The following is a 19,253-nucleotide window of genomic DNA, read 5'->3' on the forward strand; positions in this document are numbered from 1 at the left end:
ATAGAGTTGAGTAACATTTAATTACACTGCACAGTTATAATAAGTACACTGTTCTAAGCCATTTAGGGAGGAAGAATGACTGATTCTTAGTAAATGGACAGCTCACCTGATGGGAAACCTGGAGTAGACCAAGCTATTAGTCACTCTTTCCCAGAGGGGATTAAGAGCCTGGGTTTAGGGGTGCCTGGGTGGCTCAGTCAGTTAAGCATCTGCCTTTGGCTCAGGTCATGATCCCCGCCAGGGTCCTGGGATTGAGCCCTGCCCAATGGGTTCCCTGCCCAAGGGAGTCTGCTTCTCTCTGCCCTTCGGCCCCTCTCCCTGCTCATTCTCTCTCTCTCTCTCTCTCTCAAGTAAATAAATACATGTCTTTTTTTTTAAGGGTTTTAGTGGAAATTATTTAAGGACTTCTACTATACATGCTTAGTGGGCTGTTGTGAGGATGATATGTGAAAACACCCTTAAAGTGCTTCGAATGCTTCCTTAGCTCTTGTGGCTGCTCATTAATTATTAATTGTTGTCATCATGACTGTTATTGTTGTTATTATTGTTATTATGGTTATTATTCAGTTCACAGAACGACCTTAGGATAGGGTGAGGAAAGGTTCAAGAAAAAGTAAAAAGTGTCACCCTCAGGGGCATCATCAAGTAAAATTGGTCAGGGAGCAATGAGGTGAAAAGGGAGGATCAAATCAAGTAATTATAAAACTCAAATTAAGAGGACCAGGAGATGGAGCTCTGGGAAATGGGTGATTCAGGCAAAGAGCATGGAGAAGGCAATCTGTTAGTTAAGGAGGAGTTATAATTTCAACATGCTTATTTGAAGCATGATGATTTTTTAAAAGATTTTATTTATTTATTCATGAAAGACAGAGAGAGAAGCAGGCTCTCTGCAAGGTGTCCAATGCAGGACTTGACCCTGGATCCTGGAATCACGCCCTGAGCCGAAGGCAGATGCTCAGCCACTGAGCCACCCAGGTGTCCGTGAAGCATGATGATTTAGAAGAAAAATTCCTGGATGCTGGTTCACAGACTAGTTGCTTCAGCATTACCAGGGAAGCTTATTCAAAATGCAGAAATTCTAATTCCTGAGGGATTTAGTGAGACCTGTGACCTTGTATTACTAAAAGCTGCCCAGGTAGATTTGGATGTCCAGCCAGGTTTGGGAAGCCATACTATGGAAACATGGAGCAGTGGAACTCAAGAAACTTGGGCTATAGTCTAGGGCCCAGATTAGCCTTGCTATGTGACTTCTCTGGGACTCGTCTGTCTTTGAGGGTTAAGGGGAATGAAGGTTATGAAGTGTTCTGTCCCTTGTAGAGTCCCCTGCACATATAAGGGGTGATTGTTAGGTTATGAGCAGGTACACACTGTGTTTGAGACCACATCAGAGTTCTTCCATCTGCTTTGCCTGCCCCGTCTCCCCCTGCTCTTCCCTCAGCCCTGGCAGGAGAGCAAAGGACTTGGCTTTTGTGAGCTAAAAATCCCTTCCAACTGTAGTCTTTTAAAATTGTTTTGTTTTCTGTTTTGCAGACACCAGGTTACTATATGTTCATGTGGCTTTTCATGGATAGTGTTTCTGCGGTTCTCATTGTTACCATATTTTATTTTCATTGGTAAGCCTATATTTGTAATTTTAAATGAATATTTCCCAAGATTAAAGTGTAAGTGGTTCTTATGGAAAGTTCAGAAAAAATGCTTAGACTCTTCCTGTAATCCCACATGGCAAACTCTCAGGAAGACAGGGTTTAAAATCTCATTACTTCTCATGCTGCTTGTACCTCCTCACGTCCTTTCTATTCAACACAGAACAATATTCTAAGAATAAGGACTCTCACTTAAGCCTAGTCAAATCCTGTTACTACAGATTCATTGTGGACCAGTTGTAAAAGGACAAAGCTTGAAGGTTGTACAGAACAAGTGCCTCATCTTCCTGCTTCCATGAAACAAAGCAAGTTCACAAACTGGGAAGCCTGGGCTTTAGTCCTGGCTTTGTCTTTTAGTAGCTGGGGGACCCTGGAAAATCACCGCCTCTTTCTAGGCTATGGGCTTATTATTTGTCCAAAAAGATGACATTTAGAATCCTGCAAGGCAGATGTTATGGATTGCAGGATTCAAGGTGGGAAAGGGAACACCCAGGTAGAAGAATTTTAGGTAGAGGAGACCATAGTTGTTTAGGCCTCATCACACCCATCATTTCATCATTTGTGAGTTATTCTTTAAAGAGGAAAATATAAACCCTGTACTTAAGTGAGAATTTGACTGGATGGTGTTTCTTTTCTGACCACTGCCTTGGATTATTGTCTTTTTTTGGAAGAGATCTATGAGGCTCATGGATAGTCTCTTTCCTTCCAGGTGGAGAGAGAGGAAAAAAGAAATGTTCGATAATGCCAGCATTTACACAGGTAAAGTCAGAGGTCTACCCTGATCCTATCTCTTCATCCCTACCCACTGCCTCCAGGACATGGAGCCTGCTTTTCATGCTTCTGAGAAGAGCTGAGGGAGTCTGGGGAAAATCAGGGAGAAGTTGAGAATTGTCAGCTGGAGAGTCCTTGACATAGGCTTCATTTTGGACTTTCTCAAATGTTGGCAGTGAGACCTCTTGAAGATTTTGAGCATGGGTGTTTATTTGTTCACTTGTTCATATCTTAATTCATCACACAGTTAGTTATTGAGTACCCTCTTTGTGCCAGGCACTCTAAGAAAGACTGAAAATAATTGAAAGCTATCATGCAGGGTGGCCCAAGAGAGAGGGGGCCTGGCCCCCAAAGAGCAGCAAGGAAGGAGGCAAAAGTAGACAGTTGATGCCATTGAGCTAGGCACCAAGGTCCAGCTACCAAAGTAGCTGTCATGCCCAGTAGAGCTCTATGGGGTGATGTATGTTGGAGGGTGGAGGGAGAAAACTGCAGAGATCCTGAAAGACTTTACTAGAGTCTAGGCTCTGCACATAAGCAATGAAGAGATGGCAAATGAGCTTCTTCAAGGGAGCAATATGTTTAGAATTCTGTGTATAACAGAGTAACATTATTTAGCAGAGTAACTCAGGGGCTGAGGAAGTGAGATAGGCCCAGTAAAGGGAAGGAGAGCTGGATTTTATTTTTCAGGAGGCTGTGGGGATAATCACACGGTGAGTGACTAGTTGGGAAGCCTGTGCAATGTCAAAGGAAAACCAATTATGAGGCAAAGGACTGGGCAATACTTGATAGATTTCTTCCACAGCTCCTGGAGCCTTAGGTAAAGTTGGTACCATCATAGAATCATGAATTAATGTAATTTCTTGTTGATAGTGGTGAAGATCCTGAAATGCCATGCACCAACTGGCAGAGGGTTGAACTGATAAAATACTTAAGTGTTGCAGGAATGGATCCATAGGAACCATGAAAAAAATAAGTACAGAAATATGAATAAATTAAATGGAGAGCAATAGTCTTGCATACTATGAAACTGAAGGTTCAGACTAAGCTCACTCAAATCTCACAGAGCAGAAAGATCTCAAGTAACTCTGTGTTATATGGATTTTAAAGATTGCTTTACTGGCTGTTAAGAAGTCTGAAGGCTTTAGCCTTATGATTTTCAGTAGTTGTATTAGTAAACCAAAGCTGCTATAACTGAATACCACAGTTTAGATAGCTTAGACAACAGAGATTTATAATCTCTGTTCTAGATGCAGAAAGTCCAAGACCAATCAATGTGTCAGCAGGTTTGGTTTCTTCTAAGGCCTCTCCCATTGGCTTGCAAATGGCCACTTTCTTGCTGTTTCCTCATATAGCCTTTCCTCTGTGCATACACACATACCAGCGCCTCTCAGTGTGTTTAGATTTTCTTTTCTCCAATTAGATTGTATTAGGTCTCATTTTAAGCACTTTTTTAAAGGCCTTATTTCCATGTCTAGTCAGATGTGAAGTACTGGGGGTTGGCCCTTCAGCATGTGAACTTGGGGGGCCCAAAATTCAGCCCATAATAGTAATAGAGCCAGGAAATGAGAAAACAAATAAACAAACATGGAAATGGTGATGAAAGTATGTATAGGAGAAGTTTTGAAGGAAAATTCAAAGAAGTGTATAAATAACGGATGAAGGAAAAAGTACTTGGTTAACTTGACCACACCTATCCACTATGTTGAAATGATGAGAAAATAAGATGAATAGAAAATGAATTAAGAATTTTTCCTGTTTTTTTTTTTTAAAGATTTTTTAGTTGCCTGTTACAGAAACCAGTTTTGCCTGATCTAAGCAGAAAGAAAATGTATTAAAAGGCTGTTTGAGTGCCCCTAAGAGATATCTAGAAGGTACAGGACCAAGTTTAGAATCAGGGAAGGAACAAGGAAGACTGAAGCTAAAACCACAGCCCAGATCCATTGAGACTCGAGAATAGAGCCTCAGACACTAAGCACAGTGTCACTCACATCTTGCGCCACAACAGCCTCCAGGATGGGCAAGTACTGCTGCAGCTGCTGCTGCCACCATAAGGCATTCATCAACTTTCTAGCTTTAGGATGTATTTTTCAGCACTGTAAAGTAATCAGTCCTTTGTCTTCTGCCTTGTTTAGTTTCTTATGGAAAGTCTTGCAAAAAAAAAAAAATGCCCATTTTATCTGTTGTTCTACTTGTAACATGTCCTTTTTTTCTCTAGCTGCTTTTTAAGATTGTTCCTTTTGTTACTGGTCTTCAGTAATTTGATTATGGTTTACCTTGGATATGTGTGTGTGTGTGCATGTGTGTATCCTGCTTAGGGTTTGCTGAACTCTTAGATCAGTCAGTATAATTTTCATCAAATTGGATAAATTTTTAGTCTTCATTTTTTCAAATATTTCCTGTTCCTACCCTCTTCTGAGATTCCAATTACATGGATATTAGAAAGTTCAATACTATCCCATAGGTTGCTGAGACTCTGTTCATTGTTATTTTTGGACTATTTAATTTCTGTGCTTCATCTTGAGTAGACTCTATTTCTGTAGTAGTTTTTTATTGCTGTGTAACAAATTATTATAAACTTAGCAGCTTAAAATAATACAGATTTATCATCTCACAATTTCTATGGGCCATAGGTTCAGGCATGGGTTAACCAGGTCTTCTACTTAAGAGTCTCACCAGGCTGGGTCACCTGGGTAGCTCAGTTGGTTGAGTATCCAACTCTTGGTTTCAGTTTGGGTTGTGATCTTGGGATTATAGGTTCAAGCCCCATGTTGGGCTCCATGTTCAGCATGGATTCTGCTTGGGATTTCTCCCTCTCCCTCCCTTGCTCTCTCTTGCATCTGTTCTCTCTCTCTCTCTCTCTCTCTCTCTCATAAAATCTAAAATAAATAAAGTCTCACCAGGCTAAAATCAAGGTATATGCCTAGACTGCAATCCCATCTGAGACTTTTAAATCCTCCTCCAAGATCACTCATTGTTAGAAGAATTTAGTTCCTTAAAGTTGTAGGACTGAAGTTTTTATCTGTTTTCTTGATCACTGTTGCCAGGGTTTTCTCTGAGTTCCTAGAGCCTAACTTTAGGTCCCAGTCATATGGCTCTCTCACAAGGCAGTTTACTTCTTCAAAGCAGGAGAATGTCTTATAGCAGTTAGGTTCAGGAACAAGACACCAAAGGAAGAAAATAACAGAAACCAAGTTGAAGCATGATTGTCATAAATCTAGCCATTTTATTAATCACATCAAATATAAATGGACCAAATATTCAAAAGTAGAGATTGTCAGACTGGATAGAAAATAGAAAAAAGCTGGACCCAATCATATATTGTCTACAGAATAGTTGAATACAAAGTCAACAGAAGATCAAAAGTAAAAGATTGGGAAAATGATATGCCATGCAAACAATAAGCATAATAAATAATACCTGAAAAAAATGACTTCAAAACTTGGAGCATTACTGGAAACAAGGATTTGATAATGATGAAAAGGTCAGTATATCAAGAAGGATTTGATAATGATGAAAAGGTCAGTATATCAAGAATATAATGTATTATATACATTATAATTAGAACTCTATAAACACATGAAACAAAACTGAGAGAAGTCATACTTAGGCATGTTAACTTCCTCTCTTAGTACCTACAAGAACAACAAAACACACAAAAAATCAAATCAGGAATATAGAAGTCTGAACAACACCTTGATCTAAGTGAGATAAAATATACAGAACAACTGAAGAATATATAATATTTTCAAATGCATGTGGCATATTTGCCAAAATAGACTATCTGACAAGCTATAAAACAAGTCTCAATAAATTTCAAAAGACTAAAATCTTAAAGTATGTTCTGTGACCACAACAAAATTAAACTGGGAATTAACATTCATGAAGTATCTAGATAAGTCTCTAAGTGCTGGAAATTAATGTATTTCTAAACATCTCATTGATCATGGGATAAATCACAAGAGAAATTAGAAAATATTTGAAATTAAATGATGATGCATCTACAACAATGAAATTTGTGGGATAAACCTAAAGCAGGACTTGGAAATTTGTAACTTTAAATTTTAGAAGGAAGAAAGTTTAATATTGATGAAGTTTCTACCTCAAGAATCTAGGAAAAAAAGACTACATTTTCCCCCAAGTGAAAGGAAGGAAATAATAACAATAGCAGGAATCAATAAAATAGAAGACACTAAAAAAAAAAAAAAATAGAGAAAATGAAAAAAGTGAAAAGTTGATTTTTGGAGAAGATTAATAAAATTGATAAACCCTTAGCAAGATGAGAGAGGGAGGAAAGAGGAAGAGAGAGAGAGATTGACTCCAGATATGAATGAAAAACAGATTATCCAGATCCTAAACATAAAAAGGAAAATTAGGAATATTTTTGTGCCATTAAAGTTTAAACTTAAGTGAAATAGATAAATTCCTTGAAGTATGTGGCTTACCAGAACTGAGAGAAGAAGAAATAGAAAATTTTAATAATTCACTATTAGAATCAAATGTGTATCCCAAAAACCTCACCAAAAGTCCAGGCCCAAGGAGTTTCAATGGTTAATCAAATATTTAAGAAATAATGCTGATTTTATACCAACTCAGAAAAAAAGAAGCAGCATTTTCCAGCAGTTTTTGAGGCTTCCACTACCCTCATATAAAACCTTGTGACAGAGATATTACAATAACTAAATTTATAGATCAATATTATTATGAACTTAGAACTAAAAATCTCTAACAAAATATTAGCAAATTGAATTCATCAGTATATAAAAAAGATAATAAGTCATGAGCAAGTGGGGTTTATCCCAGTAGTGTAAGATGGACATATAAAAAAAAACAATGGACATATCATTTGAAAATTAATATAATTCAGTGAATTAATAAAATAGTATATTTGACAAAAGTCAATACCCATATATGATAAAAATCTCTGGGAAAACTAGTAGAATGAAACTTCCTCAATCTGATGAAAAATATCTACAAAAACCAACAGCCAATATCATTTTTAATGGTGAAACAATGAATGTTTTCCCTCTAAGATCAGAAATAAGGCAAGTATATCTGCTCTCAGCACTTGTATTCAGCATTGTGCTGGAGATCCCAGCCAAGTTAGTAAGATAAATAACAAGCATAAAGGAAGGGGAGAAAACACTCCTCATGTGCAGATATTATTAATTACATTTTAAAAATTCTAGACTTCCCAGGACAGACAGCAGAGTAAGAGGACTCTGATAAGCTCCCCTCATCCCATGGATGCAGATAGTTAACCCTCATGTCAGTGTAAATGACCCAGAAAATGTCCCAGAGACTGGTAGAACTCCATAACTAAATGTAGAGAAGAGGCCACATCAAAGAGAATAGAAGGGCAGATACACAATGCAGAACTGAACCTCACAGGTTTGGCCACTTGAGGGATGGAGCTATGGCTGTGGAGAGGGGAGGGAAAACAGACCGTCACACCTGGAAGCCTGGACAGGGAAGATGAATCCCTGTAACATTTGGCTTTGAGAACCAGAGGGATGAGGGTTGGAGTGCCTGGGTGGTGCGGTTGGTTAAGTGTCTGCCTTTGGCTCAGGTCATGATCCCAGGGTCCTGGGATTGAGCCCTGACACAGGCTCTCTGCTCAGCAGGGAACCTGCCCCTCCTTCTCCCTCTCCCTGCTTGCTGTTCTCTCTGTGAAAGAAATAAAATCAGAAAAAAAGAAAAGAAAAAAGCCACAGGGGCTAAATTTCATGAGTTCTTACCACCAGTGGGACTTAAACCCTGGAACTTTAAAAATCAGTAGGCTTGGCTTTAGGAGAGTCAGGAGGGCAATAGGAAACTGAGTCCTCACCCTTAAAGAGACAGTGCAACAAATAGCCCACAGAGATACAGCATGGAAGCAGTTTGAAAACCTCCTGGGGCATAGAGGTGGGAGGGTTATTTACTAATCTCAGAGTTCACTGAGAGCTTCTTCAGGACCAAAGAAGCTGGCAGGCACCATTTACCTCCCTTGCCCCACTGCATATAAACACATGGTCCTTTGTGGGAACCAGTGTAGCACTAGCATTCACTACCTAACTTGCTTATACTCCACCCCACACCCTTAAGCCAGGTTTGCCTCAGTACTGGTGCTGCGGGTCCCCTTCCCCAAAAAAACCAGCACAAATCTTGCCAATACCACATCTCTTAACTGTAGTTTGCAGGGCCTACATGCAGTGGCAACTGGTCATTTCCCATGGATAATGGGCACACCTTGTTAAAACTGTGTGTCCAGCCCATGTGTCCTTTGCAGTGTTTCCTGTTTCTGTCTGGTTCCTGTTTTTGCAGTGGCTGTGCTTCCTCTATGGAAGAGGACTAGTGCCATCTTGTTAAAAATGTGTGCCCCACCCACTACTTTGAAGAACAAAAGATGTAGTTGACTTTGCTAATGCACAGAAACAGACACAGAGAGTGTCAAAATGACACTGGGGAATATGTCCCAAATGAAAGAACAGGACAGAATCATAGCAAGAGACCTAAGGGAAACAGAGATAAGTAATATGCCTGATAAAAAATTTAAAGTAATGATCATAAATATACTGGACTTGAGAAAAGAGTGGGTGACATCAGTGAAACCCTTAACAAAGATATGAAAGAAAACAATCAGAGATGAACCACAATCACTGAAATTAAAAATATACTAGGTGGGAAAAATACCAAGCTAGAAGCATCAGAAGGATGGATCAGCCACCTGGAGGATAGAGAGTAGTGGAAAGTAATCATGCTGAACAGGTGAGAGAAAAAAAAAACATGCAAAATGAGAATAGACTTAGAGAACTTGGTGACTCCCATCAGGTGTAATAACATTCACATTATAGGGATCTCAGAAGAAAAAGAACAAAGTGGGCAGAAAAGTGTTGGGGAAATAAAAGCTGAAAACTTTCTGAATTTGAGGAAAGAAACAAATTCAGATCCAGGAGGCACAGAGACCTTCCAACAAAAATCAACCCAAGGAAATCCATACCAAGACACATAGTAATTAAAATAGCAAAAAGCAGTGATAACAAATTTTAAATGCAAGAGAAAAGAGAATGTTACAAGGGAAACCCCTCAAGGCTGTTGGTGGATTTTTTGGCAGAAATTCTGCTGGCCAGAAGGGAGTGGCATAATATATTCAAAATGCTGAAAGAGAAAAATCTGCAGTCAAGAATAGTATATCCAATAAGGCTAGCATTCAGAATACAAGGAGAGAGAAAGAGTTTCCCAGACAGACAAAAGTTAAAGGAGTTAATGACCACTAAACCAACCCTATAAGAAATTTTAAAGAGGACTCTGACTGGAAAGGAAAACCAGTAAAAAAAAAAAAAAAGTATATCTGTAGAAATCGGTCAAGGAACTCACAAGATGAAATGATGTGAAGTGTCATACCATATATCTATAATGCGGGGAGGAGAGGAGTAAAAAATGGGTTCAACCTTAGGTGACCATCAACTTAATATAGATTGCCATATACAAAGGTGTTATCTACAAACCTAATGGGAACAAAAAATCAAAAACAAATGATAGATACGCAAAAAATAAAAAGGAAGCAAAGTACCTCACTAAAGAAAGCCAACTTAAGGTGAGGGAAAAATCCACAAAACCAAACACACAACAAATAACAAAATGGTAATAAATACATACCTATCAGTAATTACATGGAATGTAAATGGACTAAATGCCCCAATTAAAAGACACAGGTTGATAGAGTGGATTAAAAAAACTTTATATGCTGCCTATAAGAGACTCACTTCAGACCTAGACACATACAGATTGAAAGTGAGAAGATAGAGAAACATTTATCATGCAAATGGATGTGAAAAGAAAGCTGAGGTAGCAATACTTAGACGAAATTGACTTTAAAACTGTAACAAAAGATGAAGAAGGGCACTGTATAATCATTAAGGGGACAATACAACAAGAAGACATAACAGTTGTAAATATTTATGCACCCAACATGGGAACATCCAAATACATAAACCAGTTAATAGCAAATATAAAGGAACTAATCTATAGTAATACAGTAATAGTAGGGGACTTTAACACTCCACTTACATCAATGGCCAGGTCATCTAAACAGAAAATCAACAAGGAAACTGGCTTTGAATGTCAGATGCAAAAATCTTCAACAGCAAACTGAATCCAGGAATACATTTAAAAAAAATCATTCACTATGATCAAGTGGGATTTATTTCTGGTTTGCAAGGGTGGTTCAGAATTTGCACAAATCAATCAGTACATCACATCAATAAGAGGATAGGAACCATGTGATCATTTCAATAGATGCAGAAAAAGCATTTGACAAAGCACAACATTCATACGTGATAAAAAAAAAATACACCTCAATGAAATAGGTTTAGAGGGAGCATACCTCAACATAATAAAATCCATATGTGGAAAACCCACAGTTAACATCATCCTTAATGAGGAAAAACTGAGAGCTTTTCCCCTAAGGTCAGGAATAAAACAAGGTGTCCACTCTCACCACTTTTATTCAACATAATATTGGAAGTCCTAGCCACAAAAATACTCAGCAAAAAAATAAAAAGTCATCTAAATCAGTAAGGAAAAATTTTTCAGATGACATTTCTATATATAGAAAAGCTAAAAGATTCTATTAGAATCTCTAGATTCTAATAACTGCTAGAACTGATAAATTCAGTAAAATCATGGGGTACAGAATCAATGCACAGAAATCTGTTGCATTTCTATACACTAATTACGAAGCAGCAGGAAAAGAAATCAAGGAAACAATCCCGTTTATAATTGTACCAAAAATAATAGAATACCTAGGAATAAACCTAACCAAAGAGATGAAAGACGTGTACTCTGAAAACTATATAAAACGCTGATGAAAGAAATCAAAGTTGACAAAAAGAAACGAAAGACATTTCATGCTCATGGATTGGAAGAAAAAGTATTGTTAAGATGTCTATACTACCCAAAGCAATCTACACACTTAATGCAATTCCTATCAAAATACCAACAGCATTTTTCACAACTAGAACAAACAATTCTAGAATTTGTATGGTACCAAAAAAGACCACAAGTAGCCAAAATAATCTTGAAAAGCAAAACTAGAGGCACCATGAGTCTGGACTTAAAGTTATATTACAAACTTGTAGTAATTAAAACAGTATGGTACTTGCACAAAAATAGGCACATAGATCAATAGAACAACAACAACAAAAAAAACTCTGAAATAAACCACAACTATATGGTCAGTTTTTCTTTGACAGTGAAGGAAAGAATATGCAATGAGAAAAAGTCTCCTCAACAAGGGATGCTGGGAAAACTGGACGGCCACATGCAAAAGAATGAAACTGGACCACTTTCTTACACCATACTCAAAAATGAAGCCAAAAGGGATTAAGTACCTAAAATTTTAAATAACATCATTTACAATACCATAAAAACAAAATAGGAATAAATTTAAGGAAAATGTTGCAAGCTCTCACAAAGAAGATATGGTTGGCCACTGAAAGCTACAAAAAGTTTACTGAGAGAAGGCACAAATAAATGGACCAATATGCCACATTTATGAATTAGAAAACCTAATAAATACTAGTTGTCATGGAATTGACCTACAAATTCCATTTAAAGAGTGCCGTTGTAATCCTTTTCTTCCTGTGAAGCTGACAGAAATGAAGTTGATGTATGCAGCCATTTCTTCAAGATTGATATTACACTCAGGGCAAAAACAATGGAGTTCTTGGTTTACTTTGGATTCTCATTATCTTGTAGATTTTAGCCCCACAGTTCATGACCATGTGGTAAAACCTTAGATGATTTTAAGCTGTTTTCTTAGTTTTAATTATTACCCAGTTTTTATTTTTATTTTTATTTTTTTTTATTTATTTATGATAGTCACAGAGAGAGAGAGAGAGGCAGAGACACAGGCAGAGGGAGAAGCAGGCTCCATGCACCGGGAGCCCGACGTGGGATTAGATCCCAGGTCTCCAGGATCGCGCCCTGGGCCAAAGACAGGCGCTAAACCGCTGCGCCACCCAGGGATCCCTATTACCCAGTTTTTAATTTGTCTTTTGTAAGATTCAGTTTCCTAGCTCCATTAGTAAATGTAGTCTCCATCATTTATTTTTCTATCAATTAGATTAAAATTATTTTTTGAGCACTTAGGACACTTCTGAGCACTGTGTATATAGTGTCAAGCAAGATAAAGTCTCTGCCCTTAAAAAGTTCCCATTCTAATTAAGGATGTATTCATTTGTCTGTTCAAATTGATGTGGAAGCAATGGTTGTGAAATGCCTGAATTTTAAGTAGATGTCACTTCCTGCCTTCTGAGGGCTTCCATGTTGGCCTAAAATCTCACACACTAGACTCTTAAACTCCAGCACCATGCTGAATTGGAAGACCATAATAAAAGCTGCACAAAATTTGGGGTAGGGAAAACTAAGGGGGGAAAGAATGTGAGATGGTACGAGAGGGACTAATGTTTTAAAGATAAAATTTCACCACATGACTGGCAAAGATTGGAGAAGTGACATTTGAGGAATCTGTGTTTTTGTTGTTTTATCCCACAGATCCTAAAAGTATAAGCCTCCAAAAGAGAGAACAGGGAAGTCAAGGATCTTCAAATGTATCCACAAAGGCTCCCTTCCGAGTTATGGAAAGTCCTTGGACTCTAGCAGCCCTCTACCCAACTTTAACCAAGAACACAAAGAAACACCCAGGCACTCATCATTTTTTAGTAGTCCCCAAGAAGAAAGCCAGTGAACCAGAGCAAGCCAAGAAAACCATAAAACCACTGATGCCTCAGAAGGATGCTGTTAGACAGCTGGCATCCACCGAGAAGTCATTTGAACCCACATGGGATGCTACCAGAAAGGCTACCTTCCAAACTGCATTACCTTCCCCGAAGATGAATAAACCAACAATTTCTTCCTTAGAGATCCTTGAATCTGAAACAGAACCTGAAAATACCTCCAGTAGTGAGCCCTCCCAAGAATCCTCTCTTATGTTTTCTACCACATCCAGCATATTCTCCTCTGGGCTGCTTTCAAAGAAGAATTAGCTACATCTTGCCTTCTTCTTCCTTTTTGTTTCTGTGCGTAAGAGTGGTGATGGTGGATAGTGGTCAAGAAAGGAGTGCAGAGGGCCATTGAGGCTCTCAGGAGGATCGCTCTGGTCTAGCATTTTCCATAAAGAATGCATCTCAAAGGTATGGGCAAGGGAGTTGTGGTCTTGGAGCTGGAGCTGGTTGTTCTCTGATGTTACAGGGTTTCTCATCTTAACCCTTCATAACACTCCCTGCTAAAGGAATGGCTTTGTGCGTATCAGCATGGGAATAAAGACAACCTCTCAGGAACCCAGAAGAGAAATGGTGTATTCTTTGAACCCTTCTGTGATCACTCAGGTTGACAGAAACTAGGGGATGAGTTCAAAAGTGATGCCATCCTAAGTCAGAGAATGAGAAACGGCATAGGACATGGGCATGAGTTGGAGGAAAGATCATCTTACATGCACATTCTGTGATCTAGCGTGTAGTGAGATGCTTCCTAATAGCTTGTTGATGGCTGATTCTCCAATGGGATGATGGGCATAATCCCATGCCCACCCAATGGCCCTAGACCTTGAGCAAAAATCAGAGCCACAGCAAGTGTCTGGAGACTTACCGATTTGGAGGATTCCAAAGAAGGCAAGCATGGATCTACCAAGTGAAAGAAGCAATGCAATGAGATAAAAGTGGAATATTTTTAGATACTTTATTAATCAAACCAAGCATATCCTCTAGAGCTTTATCCTCTTGACACTAAGGTTAGGGTATTGCCACTTCTCTCAGATAAAAGTTAATCTAGTGGATGAATCAAGTTAAACAGAACTATAATAAAAAATCTAAATGTAATTATTTATAAATATTTAAGTAATTCTTCAAGGTGACAGTGGAAGAACTATCACCAGGCATGCTCTAGACAAGCATTAGTCCAACAAAACTTTAATATCAATCTTAAATTCTATATTTGTCCTTTTAAAAAAATTGTAGTAAAGGGGTACCTGGGTGGCTCAGTCAGTTAAGCATCTGATTCTTGATTTCAGCTCAGGTCATGATCTCAGGGTTGCAGGATTGAGCCCCACATCCAGCTCTATGCTCAGCAAGGAGTCTACTTGGAATTCTCTCTCTTCTCTCCCTTTCCCTCTGTTCCTCCTCTCTCTCTTTCTCTCTCTCAAATAAGCCTCTTTAAAAAAGTAAAAATAAAAAGCTTCTGCAAAGCAAAGGAAACAACAGAGGGAAAGGGCAACCTACAGAAGGGAAAAATGGTTGCAACCCTATTTCTTATAAAAGGTTAAATCCAAAATATATAAGGACCTCCTACAATTCAACAGCAAATACACACACACACACACACACACACACACACACACGTACAAACATACATACTTGGGTAAAAAGTGGGAACAAGACCTGAGTAGACATTACTCAAAAGAAGATATGCAAATGGCCAATAAGCACATGAAAACATCATTAATTATCAGGAAAATTAAAATCAAAACCACAAAGAGAAATCACCTCACACCTGTTAGAATGGTTATTATCAAAAAGACAAAAGATAACGTATGTTAGTGAGGATGGCAAGAAAAGGGAACTCTTACACACTGCTGATGAGAATGTAAATTGTTAGAGCCACTATGGAAAACTGTAGAGAGGTGCTTCAAAAAATAAGAAAATAGAACTACCATATGATCCAGCAATTCCGCTATTGTTGGGAACACATCCAAAGGAAATGAAACCAGTACCATTAGGAGATATCTGTACTCCCATGTTTATTGCAGCACAGCACTATTCACAATAGCCAAGATACGGGAACAACCTAAATGTTTGTTGATGGAGGAATGGATAAAGGAAATGTAATAATGGATTTTTTTTCTTTTTAAGATTTTATTTATTTATTCATGAGAGAGAGAGAGAGGCAGAGACACAGGCAGAGGGAGAAGCAGGCTTCATGCAGGGAGCCCGAAATGAAACTCGATCCCTGGGTCTCCAGGATCAGACCCTGGCTGAAGGTGGTGCTAAACTGCTGAGCCACCCTGACTGCCCAGTGGAATTTCTCTTTTGGTTTCCATGTGCATGGAATATCTTTTTCAATCCTTTCACTTTCAGTCTGTGTATCCTTAAAGTTGAAGTGAGTCTCTTATAGGTAGCATATAGTTGGGTCTTGTTTTTTATACATTCAGCTATTCTCCTTTGGTTGGAGAACTTAGTCCATTTGCATTTAAAGTAATTATTTATAGGTATGGGCTTATTGCCATTTTGTTAATTGTTTTATAGCTGTTTTGTAATTCTTCTGTTCCTTTCTTTTTCTCTTGCTCCTTCCCTTTGTGATTTGAAAATTTTCTGTAGTGGCATACTTGGGCTCTTTTCTCTTTATTTTTGTGTATATTCCATAAGACTTTGCTTTGTGTTTACCATGAAGTTTATGTATAACACAATAATCTACTTTAATTTGATAACAACTTGAGGGTTTTTTTTTTTATTTATTCATGAGAGACACAGAGAGAGAGAGGCAAAGACACAGGCAGAGGGAGAAGCAGGCCCCATGCAGGGAGCCCCACATAGACTTGATCCCGGGACTCCAGGACCACGCCCCGGGGCCGAAGGCAGGCACCAAACTGCTGAGCCATCCAGAGATCCCCCAACAACTTGCGTTTGAACACATACTAAAGCTATACATTTTTACTTTACACCCCCACATTTTTTGAGGTCACAATTTAAATCTCTTTATCTTGTATATCTATTAGCAAATTATTATATAGTTATTTTTATTGTGATTTTTAGCCTTTATACTGGATCACACCAGCATTACATTAGATTATTCTGAATTTAATTGTATATTTACTTTTATCAATGAGATTGGTACTTTCATGTATTTTCCTGTTACTAAGTAACACTCTTTCATATCAGCTTAAAGAAGTCCCTTTAACATTTGAGGCTGGTCTAGTGGTGCTAAACTCCTTCAGTTGTTGCTCATCTGGAAAACTCTTTAACTCTCTCAGCTCCAAAGGCTAACTTTGCTGGATAGAATATTCTTGATAATGCTTTTTTTTTTTTTTTTTTTTTTTTAGTACTTTGAATACATGGTGCCACTTTCTCCTGGCCTGCAAAGTTTCTGCTGAAAAATCTGCTTATAATCTTATGGGGTTCCCTTGTATGTAACAAATTGTTTTCCTCTTGCTACTTTTAAGATTTTCTGGACCTGGATATCAGCTTCATTCCCCAGGTTAGGAAAGTTTTCAACCATTATTTTTCCAAATAACTTTTCTACCCCTTTCCCTCTCTTTTCTTTTTTCCTATAAATTGCGTATTAGTCCACTTGATATGGCCCAATAAGCTCCTTAAGCAATCTTCACTATTTTTTATCCTTTTTACTCTTCTGATTGGATGAATTCCACTGCTGCCTTCAAGTTTGCTTGTCCTGTTTTAGCTTTATCTAGTATGCTGTTGAACCCCTCTGTTGAATTTTTCCAGTTCATTTATTGTATTATTCAGGTCTGTAATTTTTGCTTGGTATTTTCTTGTATTTTCTGTTTCTTTGTTGAAATTCTTAAATTTGTTTATTCATTGTTTCCTGACCTTGGTGAACATACTTATTGCTATAATTTTCAACTCTTTGGTAGGTAAATCACTTATCTCTTTTTCATTAGGGTCTTTTTCTGAGGTTTTATCTTGTTCTGGCATTTGGAACACATTCCTCTATTTCTTCATTTTCCTTGACTGTGTTGATTTCCATGCCTTAGGTAAAGCAGCCATCTCTCTGAGTCTTGGAAGAGTGGTCTGGTGTAAGAGATGAACCTTATTATTCAACCCTGCTCCAGCTCTTGTTGTCTCTCAAAACTTTATGATTGTCTGCACATGCTTGTTTGTTCTTAGTAGCTCCAGTAGGTGAGAGTTTGCCAAGACCTTTTGTGTCCAAAACAGGGAAGGATCTCAGCACCTAGATGCAGGTTTTTTAAAGTCAGATCCTCAGCAGCTTTTTTTTTTTTAAGATTTTATTTATTTATTCATGAGACACAGAGGCAGAGATACAGGCAGAGGGAGAAGCAGGCTCCAAGCATGGAGCCTGATGTGGGACTTGATCTCTGGATCACTCCCTGAGCCAAAGGCAGGTGCTCAACCGCTGAGCCACACAGGCATCCCATTAGCAGCTTTTAAAGTATGCAAATAGGCCTCTTTCAAGGGAAGTCTGGGAAATGGGAGTTTCTGTCTGCTCTCTCTGCACTGAGCCCTGAGAGTTTAGCCAATTCTAAACTTTTCTTTGCTACCATTTTGTTGAACCTGTGAATACTAACTTGCTAGTTACCAGAGCCAGGCTATTAAAGAAGATGTCTTCTAGGTGGCAGTCACAAAAACCAGGTTATCAGATGTGTGTACAGACCCCTTTCTTGGTAGAAGGAGAGCACGAAGATGGTGCCCACTGGCCTTCCTGGTCTCTGGAGAGGATTACAGTTGACCTCTAGATGTAGGTTAAATTAAAAGCCTGCCTCTTGGGCTACAACTTTTAAAATAAGCAAATAGGCCTCTTTCACAGAAAGACTAGGTGTTTCTGGCTGCTGACTCTGTGCTGGGTTTTTGGGGGGATAGCCAGTTAAGAATTGTCTCTCTGTTATAGTCCTGTGAGACTCATGAATTTAGGCCCCATTGACCACCAGAGCCAGGTGATCAAGGGGCATGTTCTGGGTAGCAAGTACAAAAATCAGGGCAGCAGGCATGTGCTCAGCCTCCCTTCTGGAAAATACTGTTGACCTGGAGCAAGGCAGAAAGAGAACATATAAACATGGCCCTCACCAGCTACTGTAGTCTCTGGAGAGTATTGGAGTTGGCCCCTAGATAAATGTTAAATTTGAAGCCTGTCCCCCCTTTCATGGAAAGATAGAGTGTTTTATTCTTCTGCCTCTGCACTGGGTCCTGGGTGTTCACCATGGTGAATCCACATGAGTCCTTTAAGAATGGTTTCTGGGTTTGTTACAGCCTTACATATTTGGTAGCTACAAGCCCCATTGACATTCAAAGCAAGATGTTTTGGGAGCTTATCTTTCAGACAGAAGTCTTAAAAGTTGGGGGCACCAGATGCAGTGTCCAAACTCTGCTTCTCAGAGAGAAGCCAAAGGGAGTTTCCTTCTGGTTGTGCATTACCATGCTGGGGATGAGGTTTATGGCAAGACTGTGTCTCAGCCTTTCCTCCTTGTTTCACTGTAGGTTTTTTCTTGTTAATTCAGTGGGTAGAAGTAGCTTGGCTGGCTTCTAGCTTTTAAAAAGAAGGAAATTCTGCCATTTGGAACACCATGAATGAAATTAGAGGACATTATGCTGAGTTAAATAAGGCAGACATAGAAAGACAAATAGTCCGTGATCTCACTTACATGTGGGATCTAAAATAGTCAAACTCCAATAAGCTGAGAATAGAATGGTGGTTGCTAAGGTGAGAAAGAAATGGAGAGATGTTGATCAAATATATAGCAATGTAACTATAGTTACCAATACTGTTATATACTTGAAATTTGCTAACAGGACAAATCTTACATGTTCTTAACACAAAAAGAAACAAAAAATAAAATGAGATTAGTTAGTGGTGATAATTTCACAATATAGAGGTATATCAAAATATCAAGTGATATACCTTAAATATATACAATTTTTATTTGCTGATTATACCCTAAGAAAGCTGAAAGTAAACCCTTGAAACTCTGTACCCATTAAGCATAACTCCTCATTTCTCCCCCAAGTCCCTGGCAACTACCATTCTATTTTTTGTTTCTGTGATTTTGATTACTCTAAGTACTTGATACGAATGGAATCATACAGTATTTGTCCTATTATGGTTGGCTTATTTTGC

General features: G+C 38.5%; 1 protein-coding gene across 16 annotated transcripts in view; it reads left to right on the plus strand.

Annotated features, from left to right (window-relative positions):
• Positions 1 to 19,253, plus strand: part of GDPD4 (glycerophosphodiester phosphodiesterase domain containing 4) — a 119,045-nt gene that overhangs the window by 85,155 nt on the left and 14,637 nt on the right. For 10 of the 16 annotated variants that reach the window (XR_005375629.1, XR_005375631.1, XR_005375632.1 and 7 more), the window contains 3 exons: positions 1,531 to 1,613; positions 2,353 to 2,402; positions 12,948 to 14,181. The exons of 1 other annotated variant lie outside the window; for it this stretch is intronic. Coding sequence is in view for 4 of the 15 variants with exons in the window: in XM_038568526.1 (XP_038424454.1) it covers positions 1,531 to 1,613; positions 2,353 to 2,402; positions 12,948 to 12,962 (148 nt within the window). In the remaining 11 variants the exon portion in view is untranslated. Of the gene's footprint in view, positions 1 to 1,530; positions 1,614 to 2,352; positions 2,403 to 12,947; positions 14,182 to 19,253 lie in introns of those variants that run through there. 5 more of the 16 variants (XM_038568522.1, XM_038568524.1, XR_005375626.1 and 2 more) reach the window with 4 other exon arrangements.

Source organism: Canis lupus, chromosome 21, assembly GCF_011100685.1.
Source record: "Canis lupus familiaris isolate Mischka breed German Shepherd chromosome 21, alternate assembly UU_Cfam_GSD_1.0, whole genome shotgun sequence".
NCBI lineage: Eukaryota > Metazoa > Chordata > Mammalia > Carnivora > Canidae > Canis > Canis lupus.